The following is a 16,301-nucleotide window of genomic DNA, read 5'->3' as shown; positions in this document are numbered from 1 at the left end:
TTTAAATGTAGCAGTTATGATATGTATTAGCATCAATAAAAAATAATGAATGATATCAGAAAGCAAATAGAAAAGCTATTTCAGATTTACAAAGATAGAAAAATCTAAAACGATTGCAGCTATTCCTACTGTATAATAACTGATACTCACTAAATGTTTAAAATCATAGTCTGTGTAAAAAGGCTAGGAAAAGAAAGGTTTCTCTGTGGGAACATTGCAGCAACACTAGAGGAGGTGTACACATCAGTTATACCTTTCATGTATTTTCCTACTATACTCTCCTCTAGCTACTGTTCCATCTTTCCTGTCTTCAGTGGCACTCTTCAAGTTACATTAACAAAGCTAGCATAGTTTCATCTCTTCCTATTACTCTCTAACTTAGTTGAATTGTGATTTCCACGTCACAGAGTTGGACACGACTGAAGTGACTTAGCAGCAGCAGCCTCCTACTTAATTGTTCTCAGAGGAGTGACATTGATGGTCCTGTTGTTAAATCCAGGGGCATCCTTCTTTTAATTTTATTCTCATACTTAAATGATCTCTTAATAACAGTCCCTCTCTCTTGAGATTCTCCTTAGCTTTCAAGCTACTGTATTCTCAAATTTTCCTTCCGTTTTTGCCTTTGTCATTCTGTTTCTTATGGAGAAATGAAAGGGAGAGCTCTTCTGACTACTTGGCTTTTTAAAATTCTTTAAACATTGTTATTTCTTAATATTTTTGAGGAGAATAATCTGTTTGAGAGTAAATAAGACTTTATACTAAGTTCTGACATAATTTCCTTCCAGATATTATTTCAGATTTTAAAAATATCTGATTGATTTGTTTTTCCCTTTTTACTGAATCCTTAAGATAAATTCAGTTTGGTTCAGATACTCAGTCATGTCCGACTCTTTGTAACCCCATGCACTGCAGCACGCCAGGCTTCCCTGTCTACCACCAACTCCCGGAGCTTACTCAAACTCATGTCCATTGAGTCAGTGATGCCATCCACCATCTCATCTTCAGTTAATTTATTTATAAGATAAATTAAGTGATCATAAATGCTAATCAGGATAATTGCATGGGAATAGAATTTAAGATTTCTAATTTTGCTTTAGGGAAAGTAATAGAATTGCCATGGTTTAGACAATTAAAATTATTAATAATTTGTTTTCACTGTTTACTGTGTTCAGCTAAAATTCTTTATTATCTCAGCCCACTAATATTCAACTGTCTTAACCTATTTGGATTTTCTTTATGGAACCTCGTATTCCTATACATTGGTGTGGAAGTTGCAGATTTTTTTTATCAAGAAGTTGAGGAAGATCAAAGATAAAACCAGTTTTGGAAAGGGAAATGTGAGAGGAAGGTCAGATTCAGATGGCTGTTGTTGCCCATGTTAGATATATATCTGGATTTTAGGGCAGAGGCTTGGACTGTCTAGGAATAATTAGGAGTAGATACATTACCATATGGCTGGAGTAGGAAATGGCAACCCACTCCAGTATTCTTGATTGGAAAATTTCATGGACAGAGGAGCATGGCAGACTACACTTCTTGAGTTCTCAGAGATTTGGACATGACCAAGCATGCACACATAGATAATGTCTATATGACCATATAGACATAAGTGAGTGAGAGGAGGTCCAAGAACTGAGCTCTTTGTAGTCCAGTGATTAGAGATTGAGGAGATGAGGAAGAACCAGCAAAGAGTACCAAGAATGAGCTTCCGTTAGAAAGAAAATTAGGAGATTTTGTTGTCTTAGAAAGTCAAGTAAAGAATGTTCTGAGAAGGAAGGAAGAACTAGCTCTATTTATGTATCAAATGCTGCTATTTGTTCAGTTAAGGTGGAAGAGAAATATTTAATGACCTGGAGGTCATTTGTCACAAGGGGCAGCGTAGTTGAAAGCCTATTTGAAGTTGAATTTCAGAGAGAATGGGAGAATTGAAGATAATAAAATGTAACTTTGCCCCCCAATTTTGCTTTAAAAGGGAGCACAAAAACTTACTGTGGAAGATACATTATTTGGAAATTTGTATTAGTTAAACAAAGCCTTTAAAAATGTTCTGGAAAAGACATTTTACCAGTAATGCCACATTTTTCTGACATTTAATATGTCTTGTGAGGTTGACATTTACATTGGCTATTTATGTTCCTGCTGCTGATGCTGCTAAGTCGCTTCAGTCGTGCGACCCCATAGACGGTAGCCCACCAGGCTCCCCCGTCCCTGGGATTCTCCAGGCAAAAACACTGGAGTGAGTTGCCATTTCCTTCTCCAGTGCGTGAGAGTGAAAAATGAAAGTGAAGTCGCTCAGTCTTTGCGACTCCACGGACTGCAGCCATGCTCCTCCATCCATGCAGGCTCCTCCATCCATGGGATTTTCCAAGCAAGAGTACTGGAGTGGGGTGCCATTGCCTTCTCCTAGTATCTATAAATTGCTTGTTTTATCTTCTTTGCCTTTTTTTTTTGTGTGTGTGTGGATTATATTGTCTTTAGTTAGTCTGTAGGAACTTTTTGTTTTAAGTGTTTCTCATAGACATTAATCTAAGGCGGGGAATTGCAGACTATGACTTACAAGCCCTAACTGTTTTGGTCAATAAAGTTCTCTTGGAACATAGCCACATCTATTTGTTTATGTACTACATATTTTTTTATCAGTAGTTCCCATCATAAGCACAGAATCGAGCAGTTGTGTCAGAGACCATAGAGCCCACAAGATTGAAAATACTTATGTTTTGACCATTTACAGAAAATGTTTGTCAACTCTGACCCAGGGCAATGGTTTTGTCCATATTTTTTTGGAATAGAGTTCTATTCCATGTAATTCTGAAAATGGGGAAATAACCCCTGATGTAAATTCTGTCTTCTTATCCTCTACAACACAGTTTTTCTACTGTAATTTAGTGGAATTATATTAAAGGTAACTGTCATCAGAAAGATTTGTCTTAGCTCTCTCCCAAGGTTTTTAGGATCACCAAAATTACAAGGTTTGGTACCTGCTCTTAGGGAATTTACTGTCTCATCTGGTTGAAAGAATACCACAGATAGAAATGCATATGAAAGCATGCCAATATATGAGTCTGTACTCAAGATGGGAGGGATTACAGCAGAAACTGTGGATGAGGACAGCTTCTAAAAAACAAAAACAGTCTTAACCTAAGTATTTGGATAACTTTTAGGAATCCCAGAAACTACTTTAAGTTATATATAAACCTGTGTACATAGGCTTTTGATTATTATTCTGAGTTGATGCAAGTTCACTTAGATTCTGTATAGGCTTTGTGAGCAACAACAAAAAAAATTAAAGATAGGGCCTTACTCCTTTCTGTAGATTCTGTTAATACCATTTTTTTAATCCCAAATTCTTTATTAATAAAGTCAAACTCAAGCCTAAATTTTAATTCTCTTTGTCTATTTTTAAGTCCTAATAAGTGTTTTAAGTATTGAGAATATAGTCTCATCTTCTAAACAAATTTGGAAAAAGGGAATTGGATGATAAGAGGAGTTTTTTTAATAAAATGAAGGAATCGCAAGCTTAGCTTGACATCTCTCTTGGAGAAGAGGGAGAGTAACATACACATAAGACAGGCAGACCAAACCAGGCCAGTTTGCTCTGCTGTTTTCTGATCGATTGAAGTTACAAGACTAATTTTGTCCTTTGGTGGTATGATGGTTTGCTGAATTAAGACTATGTAAATCTTAATCTTAAGCAACCCAGTTACTCTGGAAACTAGAAAACTATGGGAGTCACCACCCTTAGTATTAAAGACAAGAAAACTTGGGAAAGTAAATACAGTAAATGCTTTGTAATGAGTGTGTAGTCTACAAAGGAGCAAAACAAACTTTGATTTCATTGAACTGAGGTTGAGGGATGAAATCTGAAAAACATTTCTCATGAGCATAGGGTGGTAAATAGGAAGTTAATTTTCTAATACTTTAAACTTTAAAATTTAAGTATAGTCTCAGTAATCTTTATATGTACTGTGTTAACATTCTTGTTTTTACTATTGTTGTGTTTTACAGATTTATTGTTTTAATATCTTAGTGTGAAAAATATTGTAATAGGAAACAAACAGTCGTGTTTGCCTGTTTTCTCCTAAAAATTCCCTTTTTTTTTTTTTTTAAAACCTCAGCTTCTACTTAGTATTCTTGCCTGGAGAATTCCATGGACAAAGGAGCCTGGTGGGCTATAGTCAGTTCATGCGATCACAAGTTGGGCACAACTGAGCAACTAACACACACACACACTACTCAGGGCTGTTGAAACTAAAATCCTGGTGTTTGAAGCAGAAATGCCTTATTGGAATCTTTATATAGTGCTATATGCACATCATTGCTTATTTAATTTTGGTTGCAGTATATGATGAAATATGGCATGTTTTATTGAAGCTAAAGGATATAAGGGAGAAAAATAGAACCCAAGTATATTAGTGATTAGTGATTAGTGATTAGAGAATCATTCTTCTCCCCTAAATGATTGAGTTAGTTGAGGAGCTATAAATTGATTGACCAAAGGCCATTTCTGGTGCCTGTGGAATTTTCTTTGTTATAACATTGCAGTTGTATAGATATCTTTATAAATATTTTTTGGTCACGTTCTTTAATTGTTAGCTTTTATATGCCTCTTGTGAAAATTACCTGTGCTACATTGCTTTAGTCATGTTCTATTCTTTGTGAAGCCAGCCAGGCTCTTCTGTCCATGGGATTCTCCAGGCAAGAATACTGGAGTGGGCTGCCATACTCCTCCAGGGGATCTTCCTGACCCAGGGATTAAACCTGCATCTCTTACTCTCCTCCATTGGCAGGCGAGTTCTTTACCACTGGTGCCACCTGGGAAGCCCGAAAATTACTTAACCTTTCCGAATGTTACTTTCCTTATCTACATGATGGCAAAAATACTGTTTATCGTGTAGGATTATTTGGAGAATAAGAAGTAATGTATGTCAAGCACCTAGCTAATTTAGTTGTTGGCACTGGTATTGAAGTAGCTAATACTTTTTAGTAAAACTTTTTTTTTATCTTTAGGATAAAAGATATCTTTAGGATAGACTTTACCTATCCATAACCATTAAAATAGTGATTCAGCCTATCTGGTCAAAAATATTAGGTGTTTTGAGTTTGTCAGTAACTTGTAATTTTTTTTGTATTTTTTTGTAATTAGTCACAACTAATGTTTTAGTTTTAATAACTGAATGTAAAGGAATCTAAATGCACTATAGTAGTTGTTTTCACATCTATTGATGACAGTAAATTATTAAGATATTTTGTTTTAAAATCAAAATTATTTTTTTTCCATGTTAAGAGTTTATTATGTACTTGCAAGAACATTTAAAGCTAGACTTGGTCATTGATTTCCACCAGTTCATGCTCCTTTTTTTATTCCCAATATTTTACATTTTGAGACTGATTTCATAAAATATCATTAGCTGGTTAATTACACCAAAAATATAAATTATTATGAACTGTTGACAAATTATATTGGAAGAAATTTTCCTTTTCTATTTTTGTTACAGAACAAGTAGAAAGCAATGAAAAGGACAGCAAACCTGAGGAGGAAGAGCAAGTAATACGTGAAGATGAAAGACCTTCTGAGAAAAGTAAGCATGTACAAGCAAACCTGAAATTGTTTTAAAAATTGTTTCTGCTTTTAAGGCTGTAGAAAATACTCTTCTGTCCATGAAATGATTGTAAAATTTTTCAGTTTAAGTAAGCCACAGTAAAATCATTTTGTTGATGGTTAACTCAATGTTAATTATTTCATGTGCTTTATTGTTTTGTTTATTCTTTCCGTTGTTCCATAAGAAAGATTTAAGCTTACTATTTAGTAAGGTACTATCTGAATATCTTGAGAGAAGTTGTTTTAGATTTTCTTTTAGATCATGGGCCTATAGGAATTGTGTCTGAGGTGATATGGCTAATGAAAGTATGTATCTCAGTTTATTTAAAGTTCTTAAGCCTTATGGGAAGGGGAAAACAATGTAACTGAATGTCATTAGGTTTACGGAAAGATCACTGGACCAGAAGTCAAGAAATTGGTATTCTGTAACTCTCTGTCTTACTGCCCTCCATCTGTGCATGTGTAAGTTATAATACAAGAAAAGTTGTGGAATAGAATTGGATTTTAAATCAGGCACATAGATATGGATATAGGGTGAGGTAGAGAGGAAAATTTATGGTCACATATAGCCATTTTTCTTTAATAAGTGTGGAGATTTTAATATTTTCTTTCTTATATTTTTTTTCTTTCAAAAAGAAACCAGATAAAACTTGCTTATGATCTCATGAGTGTTGTCAGTATTTAAAACAAATTTCTAAGTGAAGGTCTTTGAATATTTATTATTTACCAAATTGCTTTCCTAATAACATTAATTTTATTATTTTTATCAATATATATTTGCAATTTCTTAAGATATGTTAAGAGTAACTGTTGATATGTTATTTTCCTAAGGCTAATGATTAAGGAAGAATTTTTCCTAAATTTAGTGAGGAAAAAATATTACTGAGGGGAAAGAAGTAAATAATTAAAGCTATGCACGGTTGTAGAAGTATGTGATATGAGAATGCATGCTGAGAAATCTGTGACTTGTGAATGAATGCTGTATTTTGTCAGAATTCATGTTGTATATAGAATTTATTAAAAGGAATGAGTTTGAGATGATCTCATATTGTTAGTTCATCTTCCATCTTAATAGGAAGATTTTGAGGAAAGAATGTTCTTTGTTCATGTTGTTCGTCCATTTGCTTATTTAGCCATTGGGAAGTTCTTATTTAGCATATTGAAAATCATTTCAAGTTTAAAGCTAAAAGCTATCTACTAACTTTTCTGATCACAAAAGCAAATGATTGAGAAAGCTGTTTTGTAGATAGAAATAATATTTTCCTGAGGATGGAAAATAAGCATTAAAGTCTATAATAAAAGCATCTAATTGGTGTTTAATAAAAACACCTACTTTTTCTTTTCAGGTGAATTCTTTAGAAGAAAACGTTCTAAGTCAGAGGACATGGACAATATACAGTCCAAACGCCGTCGATATTTGGAAGAGGAATATGAGGCAGAATTTCAAGTAAAGATTACAGCCAAAGGAGATATAAACCAGAAGCTACAAAAGGTGTTAGAGATTATAAGTTAAAACCATATTAAATAAAAGGCACCACCATCTTTATTCTTCTAGGTTTTTGACTTTACTCTGTATTTTATTGACATATTCAGATTTCTCATAGAAACAAAGAACTTGAAGAAAGTGATTGGGCTTATTACCCTTAATTTAATTCTAAAATTCCTTGTGACTCTTTTGAAGCTAAATTGTTTTTGTTTTTCTAAAGATACAATACTAATCATCAAAATAGGAGAGACATTATGACTTCTTACTTGCTTTATACAAAACTGGGTATCAGTTTTCAGCTTTTTTTCCCTTCTACACTCAACTTCATTCTAGTAGGAACATTAGAGTCTCATATGTTAACATTTTAGCTTTTATAATTTTTTTCATAAGCTGATTTCATGACTGTAAGTCCCTGCATTCTAAGCTCTTTGTTATGTGTTTTAGGGTTAGTATTAAAAATGGTATGAACAAGGCTCTGGAAGGACTAGGGAAAAGGAATATTTAAAGTACAGGCATTGGAAACTTCTCACTGTATGTATTAGACTAGAGATAAAAATAATGAAAATATGAAGTATTTAATATATTTTTCAAAATGTGTTCATAAATGTCGACAAATCTTTTTTTAAGAGAAGAATAGGAGACTTGGGTGAAATTAATTTTTCAAAGCCTTACAGATTTAATGGTGAAATTATAAATAACCTAGGCCTCAAAGTGTAAATATCCCCATTAGAGAAAGGAACAGAGACAGTAAAAAAGTAGCTTTTTTTCTCTCGGATCTTTTTATCATATGGTGATAATAATGCCGGTTTAGTCTTTCTTTTAGAGCTATTAGAAATATGAAGATAGCTATGTGAAAGGATTTTGAAAACATCTGTGTATACTGAGGGTTTACTCCTCTAGGAAAGTGTTACTCAAGTGTGGTCCATGGATACGCACCATGTGTCCTCTTTATGGGTCCATAATGAGATAAATATAAAAACTGTGAGTAAATTTCATAGAGCAGTGAGATTCTTAGTGTCTGCTAAAAATATCATCTGTAACAGATTAGAAAATATTAAAATCTGGTCCTTCACCTTGTTTCCTCAAATCACAATAGAGGGTATGGGAGGAAAATATTAAAACTTCCAATTTCAAAATGTTTTAAAAATTTCACCCTCTGGAAATTTTCTATTTTTAGTACATTTTATTCTGTTACAGTAGATATTATATATAGGCAGAAGTAGAGGATTTCAACAGATATCATTGTGTTATGGATGCCAGTACTTTTTTTTAAACAAACTAGCTAATGTATTAGTACTGTCTTATGAGTACTTCAGAATATTTACTGTTTGCTGCTTGCTTGAAATTCCATTTTTGTAACAAAGGAATATATATTTTTAGGTTGTACAGTGGTTACTGGAAGAAAAATTGTGTGCACTGCAGTGTGCTGTATTTGATAAGACATTGGCAGAATTGAAAACACGAGTGGAAAAGATTGAGTGTAACAAGAGGCATAAAACAGTTCTTGCTGAACTACAGGTTTGTACAGTAAATTGCATATCCACGTGTCATCATTCTCATAACTTACTTTCTAGTATATGTTTTCCAAGTTGACAATAAAGTATATTTAACTTATAAGTATTAGGAATAAAAGGAATCGCTATTAGTTTGCTCAGGCTGCCATTAAAAAAAATACCATCAACTGGGTGACTTCCAAAACAGAAATGTAGTGTCTCATAGTTTTGGAGGCTAAAAGCCCAAGGTCAAGCTGCCATCAGGCTGTAAGAAAGAGTTGTTGCCTTTGTCTCCTCTAGCTTCCTACGGTTTACTGACAATCTTGGGCATTTCTTGTCTTGTGGAAGTATCATTGTGATTTCTGGCTCCATCTTCACATAGTGCTGTGTCTGTATGTGTGTCTGCTTCCAAATTCCCCCCTTTTCTAGGGATACTAGTCACTCTGGATTAGGACCCACACTATTCTAGTAGGACCTCATCTTAACTAGAGTTGACTTTTGGACAATGTAAGGGTTAGAGGTGCTGTCCCCACTGCCTGCAGTTGAAAATCTGTGTACTGGTACCTGCCTCAGAAAATGAAGAAATTCATAAATGACTCACCCACAGCAGTGAACAGTTCGGATAGAATCAGAACTCAAACCCTAGTTCCTTTGATTTCAGTTATGGTGATCTCTAATTGAACACAGACTCTAACTCAATTTAAAGATCTGTAAAATGAAAATATGAATAGTATATTTATTGAAAAAAAATTTCCATGTATAATTGGACCCATGCGGTTCAACTCCATGTTGTTCAAGGGTCAACTGTAATTACCTCTACAATTACCTATTTCCAGATAAGTTTGTGTTCTAATACTTGGGGTTCAGACTTCAACATACTTTTGAGATATGTATCAACCCATGCCAAGCCTCAGAAATAATCTTGGTAGTGCATCTTCAGTATTTCTTCAGTCAGTGAAGAAAGGCTGGCATCATCTAAAATGCTGTTACGTACTAAATAATGTTTGCTGTGATTCTTTTTATATTAATCTATTTCCTCCAATGAATTGTATTTTTAAAGACATTAGTTTGTTGATCTGTGTTTATGAATAATTGCTACTTTTAATTTTTTATTGAATATGTCTGTATATTAACACGTAGTGCTTGAGCTTCTGATTAGTTGAAATGTGCACATGGTAGCATGTGTTAGTAATTAATTTCATTCCAAGATTAAGAAACTGGGAAATTTCATCAATGCATTCATTCTGTCAGAAGGGAATGTGTTTCTATTTGGTAGGTTGTCTGAAAAATGAGCATTGTCTCAGATGCTGACTTGAAAACCACTTATAGAGGCTTACTTACAAATAAGGGAGAAGTGTTTCATGAAAATAAAGTTGCGCAGTTGAAAGCAAATTGCAAGCAACTGTGACTAGATTTTAGGAATTATGTATCTCAGCCAACAAGTTTAGTTTTTTAATTTAATATTGTAAATTTTATTTAAAGTGAGACTTTATTAATAATAAGGTCATTGTAGTTATTTTATAATGCATCATTTAGGACAACACTATTCCTGTTTCTTACCTTTAGCGGGTCCTTATATAGTTAGTGATAGTGTTGTCTGATCATTACATTTTATTTTACTAGTACTATTTAGAATGTTGAATTAGAACTGAAAATGTTGGAAGATTTAAGAGAATAATTTCATTCATGGTTTGTTATCAGTCCCATGGCTGCATCTATGATTTTGTGCTTTTAGAACCTGAGATTTTAACTCATATTTTTAAGATACAAGTCTGTCTCTAACTTAATAAACCTTTGCACTTGCATATTTCTTTGTAGCCTTAGAATCTTAATCTTTGCAACATCAAATCAATCATCTTCTCCACAAATAAGTCATGTTGTGGAGTTGCACATTGTTCCCCTTACTCAAAATTCTTGAATTCTCAGAAAAATCTTCAAGGAATGTCTTCCCATTGTTTCTTTTATTCACAATTTTTTAGTTCTTGGAAACTAATTCCTCTATATCACTTCACGTATACACAGTGAGTTGCCAAATTAAAACTTTTAAATTTCTTTTAAAAGTCTGTCTTTTATATCTTTTAACTTTCTACAAGACCATCATTACCCAGTTCCTTGATTATAATAGCAGCCTTTTACACGACCACTTTGGTACTGCTTTTTACATCTTTACTGGTCCTTCTCAAGCATTGTATTCATCTTTCTAAAATGCTGCATGTTAATTCTCTTCTGTGTAGTTCAGTTTCCTCAGTTGTGTACCAGTTTAAACCTGTGTTCATTTTCTGATTTGTAATTTAGATCTCCTAGTTTTTGATCCACTTTTCCTAATCCCACCAGTTGCTTCACTGTCCTACAGAGTATTTTTTTTTTAAGATTTAAAAAAAAAATAATTGTATTTATTTGTTGGCTGTGTTGGGTCTTCATTGCTGTGTGGGGTTTTCTTTAGTTGAGGCGAGTGGAGGCTACTCTCTAGTTGTGGTGGCTTCTCTTGTTACTGCACATGGACTCCAGGGTGTGCGGGCTTTAGTAATTGCAGCACATGGACTAAGTAGTTGTGATTCCCAGGCTCTCGAGCACGGGCTCAGTAGTTGTGCACGGGCTTAGCTGTTCCACGATATGTGGTGTCTTTCCAGACCAGGGATCAAACCTGTACCTCTTGTATTGTCAGGCAGATTCTTTACCACTGAGCCACCAGGAAAGCCCACTGCAGAGTGTTAATGCTCACAGTATTTTTATTTCAGCCATTTGATTTCATATTGTAGCTTCCATTCATTTATGATCTGTCCTTACCATGCCATTTATTTACATTTTACTCAGCCCGATTTAGTTCCCATCTCTTTCTTTGTTGTTCTGATATTTAGATATTTATGGAAGTAAAATTTGGATAGCAATTACTTTCAAAGTTTACAGTTCAGTGTCATTTGGTACCTTCACACTGTTGTATGATCATCATCTTTATCTAGTTCCAGAACATTTTTATCAATCCAGAAGCAAACCTTGTATCCATTAAATAGTCACTTCTCATTTCCTTCTCCCCCTAGCTCTTGGGAACCACTAATCTGCTCTCTGTCTCTACTGAGTTACCTATACTGCATATTTAATATGAACAGAGTTATACAATATGTGACTTTTTGTGTCTGGCCTGTTTTTTCACAGCATAATGTTTTTAAGATTCATACATGTTGTAGCATGTATCACTACTATATTCCTTTTCATTGCTAAGTAATATTTATCTTTCTATACTGTTGAAAATAAATAGGAATTAATTCAAGATGTTAACTTGTGTATACATACACACACATACACATATTTTATTTATGTATTCTTCAGTTGATGACCATTTGATGAGCATTTAGGTTCTTTCTACCTTTTGAATATCGAAAATAATGCTGCTGTGAACATTTGTATACAAGTATTTGTTTGAATACTTGTTTTCAAATCTTTGGGGCATGGAATTGTGGGTCATATGGTAATTCTTTTAATTGATTGTAGAATAGTCAGTTGTTTCCTGTTTTATATTCCCACCAGCAATGTTGAGGTTTCCATTTCTCCCATTTCCTTGTTAACAGTTGTTACTGTCTGTGTTTTTTAAAAATAATTATGACATCCTAATGGATATGAAGTGGTATTTCATTGTGATTTTGGTTTGTGTTTTCCTAGTGGCTACTTATGTTCAGCATCTTTTCATGTGTTGTTTAAACATCTGTGTATCTACTTTAGAGAAAATTTAAGTTATTTTTATTCCTGGATTTTTTGTTTTTGCCTTTTTATTGTTGAGCTGTAAGAGTTCTTTACATATTTTGGATATTGAACACTTTAAAGTACATGATTTATGACTATTTCACCCATTCTGTAAGTTTTCTTTTTACTTTCCTCTCTTGATAATGTCTTTTAATGCACAGAAATTTTACATTTTGATGAAGTCTTGTAGGCAACATAGAGTTAGGTTATGATTTATTATCCACTTTGCCAATCTCTGCCTTTTAACTGAAGAGTTTTTCATCTCTTTACATTTAAATTATTGATAAAGAAAGACTTAGTCCTACCATTTTACTTGTCTTTCACCTTTTTTGTTGCTTAATTCCTACATTATTGCCTTATTTTGTGATTTTTTTCTAGTGAACCATTTAAACTCTCTTCATTTTTCTCTTTCTATAAAGTTTTTACTTTTTCCTTAGTGATCACTCTGGAGATTAAACTTAACCTCTTGAATTAATACCTATTATGCAAAAAAGTATACAAAACTTTTCTTTCACAGTCTTGTCCTCCCATCTCTCTGGTGAATTTCTTAATTTCAGTTATTGTACTTTTAGCTGCAGAATTTATGCTTTTTAAAAAATATATAATATCTGTCTCTTTACTCATATTCTCTCTATTAGTGAGACATTTTTTTCCTTTTTTTCTTTTCAAGTTATTTCTCAATGGTATCCTTTAGCTCTTTGAATAGATTTAAAACCATTTATTTAAAGTCTTTGTCTAGTAAGTCTTATGCCTGAGCTATATTTCTGTTAATTTTTTTTCTTTCTGTGAATAAACCATACTTTCTTACTTCTTTGCATATGCCCTAATTTGTTCATTGTTACTGTTTAAATGGATATTTTGAATATTGCAATGTGACAATTCAGAAAATCAGATTTTCCCCCTTCTATCTAGGGTTTGCTATTGCTGCTTGTTGTTGTTTGCTTGATTAGTGGGTTTTCTAAACAATTTTTGGAAAGTATATATTCGTTATTGTGTATGGTCACTGAAGTCTATGTTTTGTTAGCTTAGTGGTCAGCTGATATTTTGACAGTTAACTTAAATGCTCAGACAGTAAGGAATCCACTTGCAATGCAGGAGACCTGGGTTCAATCCCTGGATTGGGAAGATCCCCTGAAGAAGGGAACAGCTCATTCCAGTATTCTGGCCTGGAGAATTCCATGGACAGAGGAGCCTGGCAGGCTACAGTCCATGGGGTAGCAGAGTCAGACATGACTGAGCAACTTTCATTTAAATGCCTGGAGCCTAAAAAATAAAATGATTACTCTCCCAAATGTTTGCAGATTAACTGCATTGGGGTACTCTTTCAACACTTAGGCTAGACCATTTACAACCTGTTTTATCACACTTGCCTTATTCTTCTCTTCCTGCTTGCATAAATTCTGAAAGTTAGTCTGAGGTGGCAGCTTAGGGTCTTTTCAGGCCACTTGTGAGCTTGCATTCTGTCCTGAACATTCAGATAGTGTTCTCAATTTCCTGAGATGGGTGAGAGCTTTTAAAGCCCCCTTCTGCCATGTGTCTTCTTTCCCAACCTTTTCCATCTCAGGCATTTCTTTTCTTTTTTTAATACTTTTTATTTATGTTAGAGTATAACTGATTAATAGTGTTGTGATAGTTTCAGGTGGACAGCAGAGGGACTCAGGTATACATATACATCTGTCATTCTCTCCCAAACGCTTCTCCCATCCAGGATGTCACATAACATTGAGCAGAGTTCCTTGTGCTATACAGTAGGACCTTGTTGGTTATCCATTTTAAATAATAGCAGTATGTACATGTCTGTCCCAAACTCCCTGACTAAGCCTTTCCTGTATCCCTTCCCTCTGACAATGATAAGTTCTTTCTCTAAGTCTGTAAGTCAGTTTCTGTTTTGTAAATGTTGATTTGTATTATTTCTTTTTGGATTCTGCTTGTAAGAGATGTCATACAATATTTCTCCTCCTCAGTCTGACTTTACTCAGTATGAAAATCTCTAGGTCCATCCATGTTGCTTCAAATGGCGTTATATCATTCATTTTTATGGCTGAGTAATACTCTGTTGTGTATATGTACCAGATCTTCTTTATCCATTTCTCTCTCAATGGACATTTAGGTTTCTTCCATGTCCTGACTATTGTAAATAGTGCTGCATTGAACATTGGGGTGAATGTGTCTTTTTGAATTATGGCTTTCTCTGAGTATATGCCCAGTAGTGGGATTGCTGGGTCATATGGTAGTTTTTTTAAGGAGCTTCTGTACTGTTCTCCAGGCTTCCCTTGTGGCTCCGGTGGTAAAGAAATCTGCCTGCAATGAGGGAGACCTGGGTTCCATCCCTGGGTTAGTTTAGGAAGATCCCCTGGAGGAGGGAAAAGCTACACACTCCAGTATTCTGGCCTGGAGAATTCCATGGACTGTATACAGTCCATGTGGTCACAAAGAGTTGGACACGACTGAGCGACTTACACACACATACATACCATTCTCCACAGTGGCTGTATCAATTTACATTCACACAAAGAGTGTAAGGGATTTCCTTTTCTCCACACCTTCTCCAGCATTTGTTGTCTGTAGATTTTTTTTGATGACCATTCTGAGCAATGTGAGGTGATATCTCATTGTAGTTTTGATTTATATTTCTCTAATAATTGGTGATGTTGAACATCTTTTCATGTGTTTTTTGTCCATCTGTATGTCTTTTTTGAAAAATGTCTATTTAGGTCTTCTACCCATTTTTTGATTGGTATTTTTTTTTGTTTTGATATTGAGCTGGATAAGCTGTTTTTATATTTTGGAAATTAATCCTTTGTCAATTGCTTCATTTGCAAATATTTTTTCCCATTCTGAGGGTTGTCTTTTCATCTTATTTATGGTTTCCTTTGCTGTGCAAAATCTTTTAATTAGTCCCATTTGTTTATTTACTTATTTTTCATTACTCTAGGAGATGGGTCAAAAAAGATCTTGCTGCTGTTTATCTGCCAGTAGGTTAATTGTTGAAAAGAAGTATTTGATTACTGTAGATGTAGCTTCCCTTGTGGCTCAGCTGGTCAAGAATCCACCTGCAATGCAAGAGACCTGGGTTTGATTTCTGGGTTTGGAAGATCCCCCAGAGAAGGGAAAGTCTACCCACTCCAGTGTTCTGGCCTAGAGAATTTCAGACTCATATGTACTATTGGTTAGGGATCTTCTGTGATTTATAGATATGTTTACTATTAATATATAATTCTCAGTGAGAAAATTAAGTGTGGTTCCAACTATGTTAAATAATAAGAAATGCAAGCACATATATTCAGAAATATGCTGGTTTGTGAGCAAGGAGGAAAAAAGCCAATCTTCTAAAACTTAAGAGTGTTTACTTTGGGTTTTGAAGTCAAGGATTATACAACAACTTGTCTTATTTTCTTTGCTGTTGACTGTCTTCTGAGGATCCTATTACCCATAGATTTCTTGTTATGTATGCACAGGTTCCTTTTTAATATTATAATGCCATTTGATTTCTGTCTCATTTTTGCTTTTTTTAGGCCAAGATAGCCAGGTTAACCAAACGCTTTGGAGCAGCCAAAGAAGATCTTAAGAAAAGACAAGAAGTAAGAATTTCTATTCTTGGATAGTTGATATTTAGCTTTAAGTGGTAATCTTAGGAGGTGCTGACCTAGGAGGAAAGAAGTCTGAAATTTTCTTTTATACTGTGTACTTCCTGCATGTTGTTTCTGGAACTTCTGCTAATTAACCCTTTCTAATCCTCATTGTTTTCATATGAACATCAGTACATGTAATATGTATATGTAAGGCATTCTTGAAATTGTATTTTCTATCCATCTTTAAAATTAAGCTTTGGGGATTTGCCTTACCATGTTTCTCTCAGGCATACCTTGGAGATACTGTGGGTTCAGTTCCAGACCACTGTAGTAAAGCAATTATTGTGATAAAGCAAGCCACAAATTTGTAAAAAAAAAAAAAAAAATGTTTCATTAAAGAAAAAAATACATAA

At 34.1% G+C, this 16,301-nt stretch overlaps 1 protein-coding gene across 18 annotated transcripts in view; it reads left to right on the top strand.

The window, feature by feature from the left end:
* ATF7IP (activating transcription factor 7 interacting protein) overlaps positions 1-16,301 on the top strand; it is a 115,076-nt gene that overhangs the window by 57,459 nt on the left and 41,316 nt on the right. For all 18 annotated transcript variants that reach the window (XR_015164229.1, XR_015164226.1, XR_015164230.1 and 15 more), the window contains 4 exons: positions 5,496-5,579; positions 6,946-7,091; positions 8,466-8,603; positions 15,832-15,897. Coding sequence is in view for 8 of the 18 variants with exons in the window: in XM_086401931.1 (XP_086258057.1) it covers positions 5,496-5,579; positions 6,946-7,091; positions 8,466-8,603; positions 15,832-15,897 (434 nt within the window). In the remaining 10 variants the exon portion in view is untranslated. The remainder of the gene's footprint in view (positions 1-5,495; positions 5,580-6,945; positions 7,092-8,465; positions 8,604-15,831; positions 15,898-16,301) is intronic.

Source organism: Bos grunniens, chromosome 5 (assembly GCF_055505025.1).
Source record: "Bos grunniens cultivar Pamir isolate PY7600 chromosome 5, Bosgru_T2T1.0, whole genome shotgun sequence".
Taxonomy (NCBI): domain Eukaryota; kingdom Metazoa; phylum Chordata; class Mammalia; order Artiodactyla; family Bovidae; genus Bos; species Bos grunniens.
Note: the sequence above shows the minus strand (reverse complement) of the source record. Positions and strands in the feature narration are given on the sequence as shown.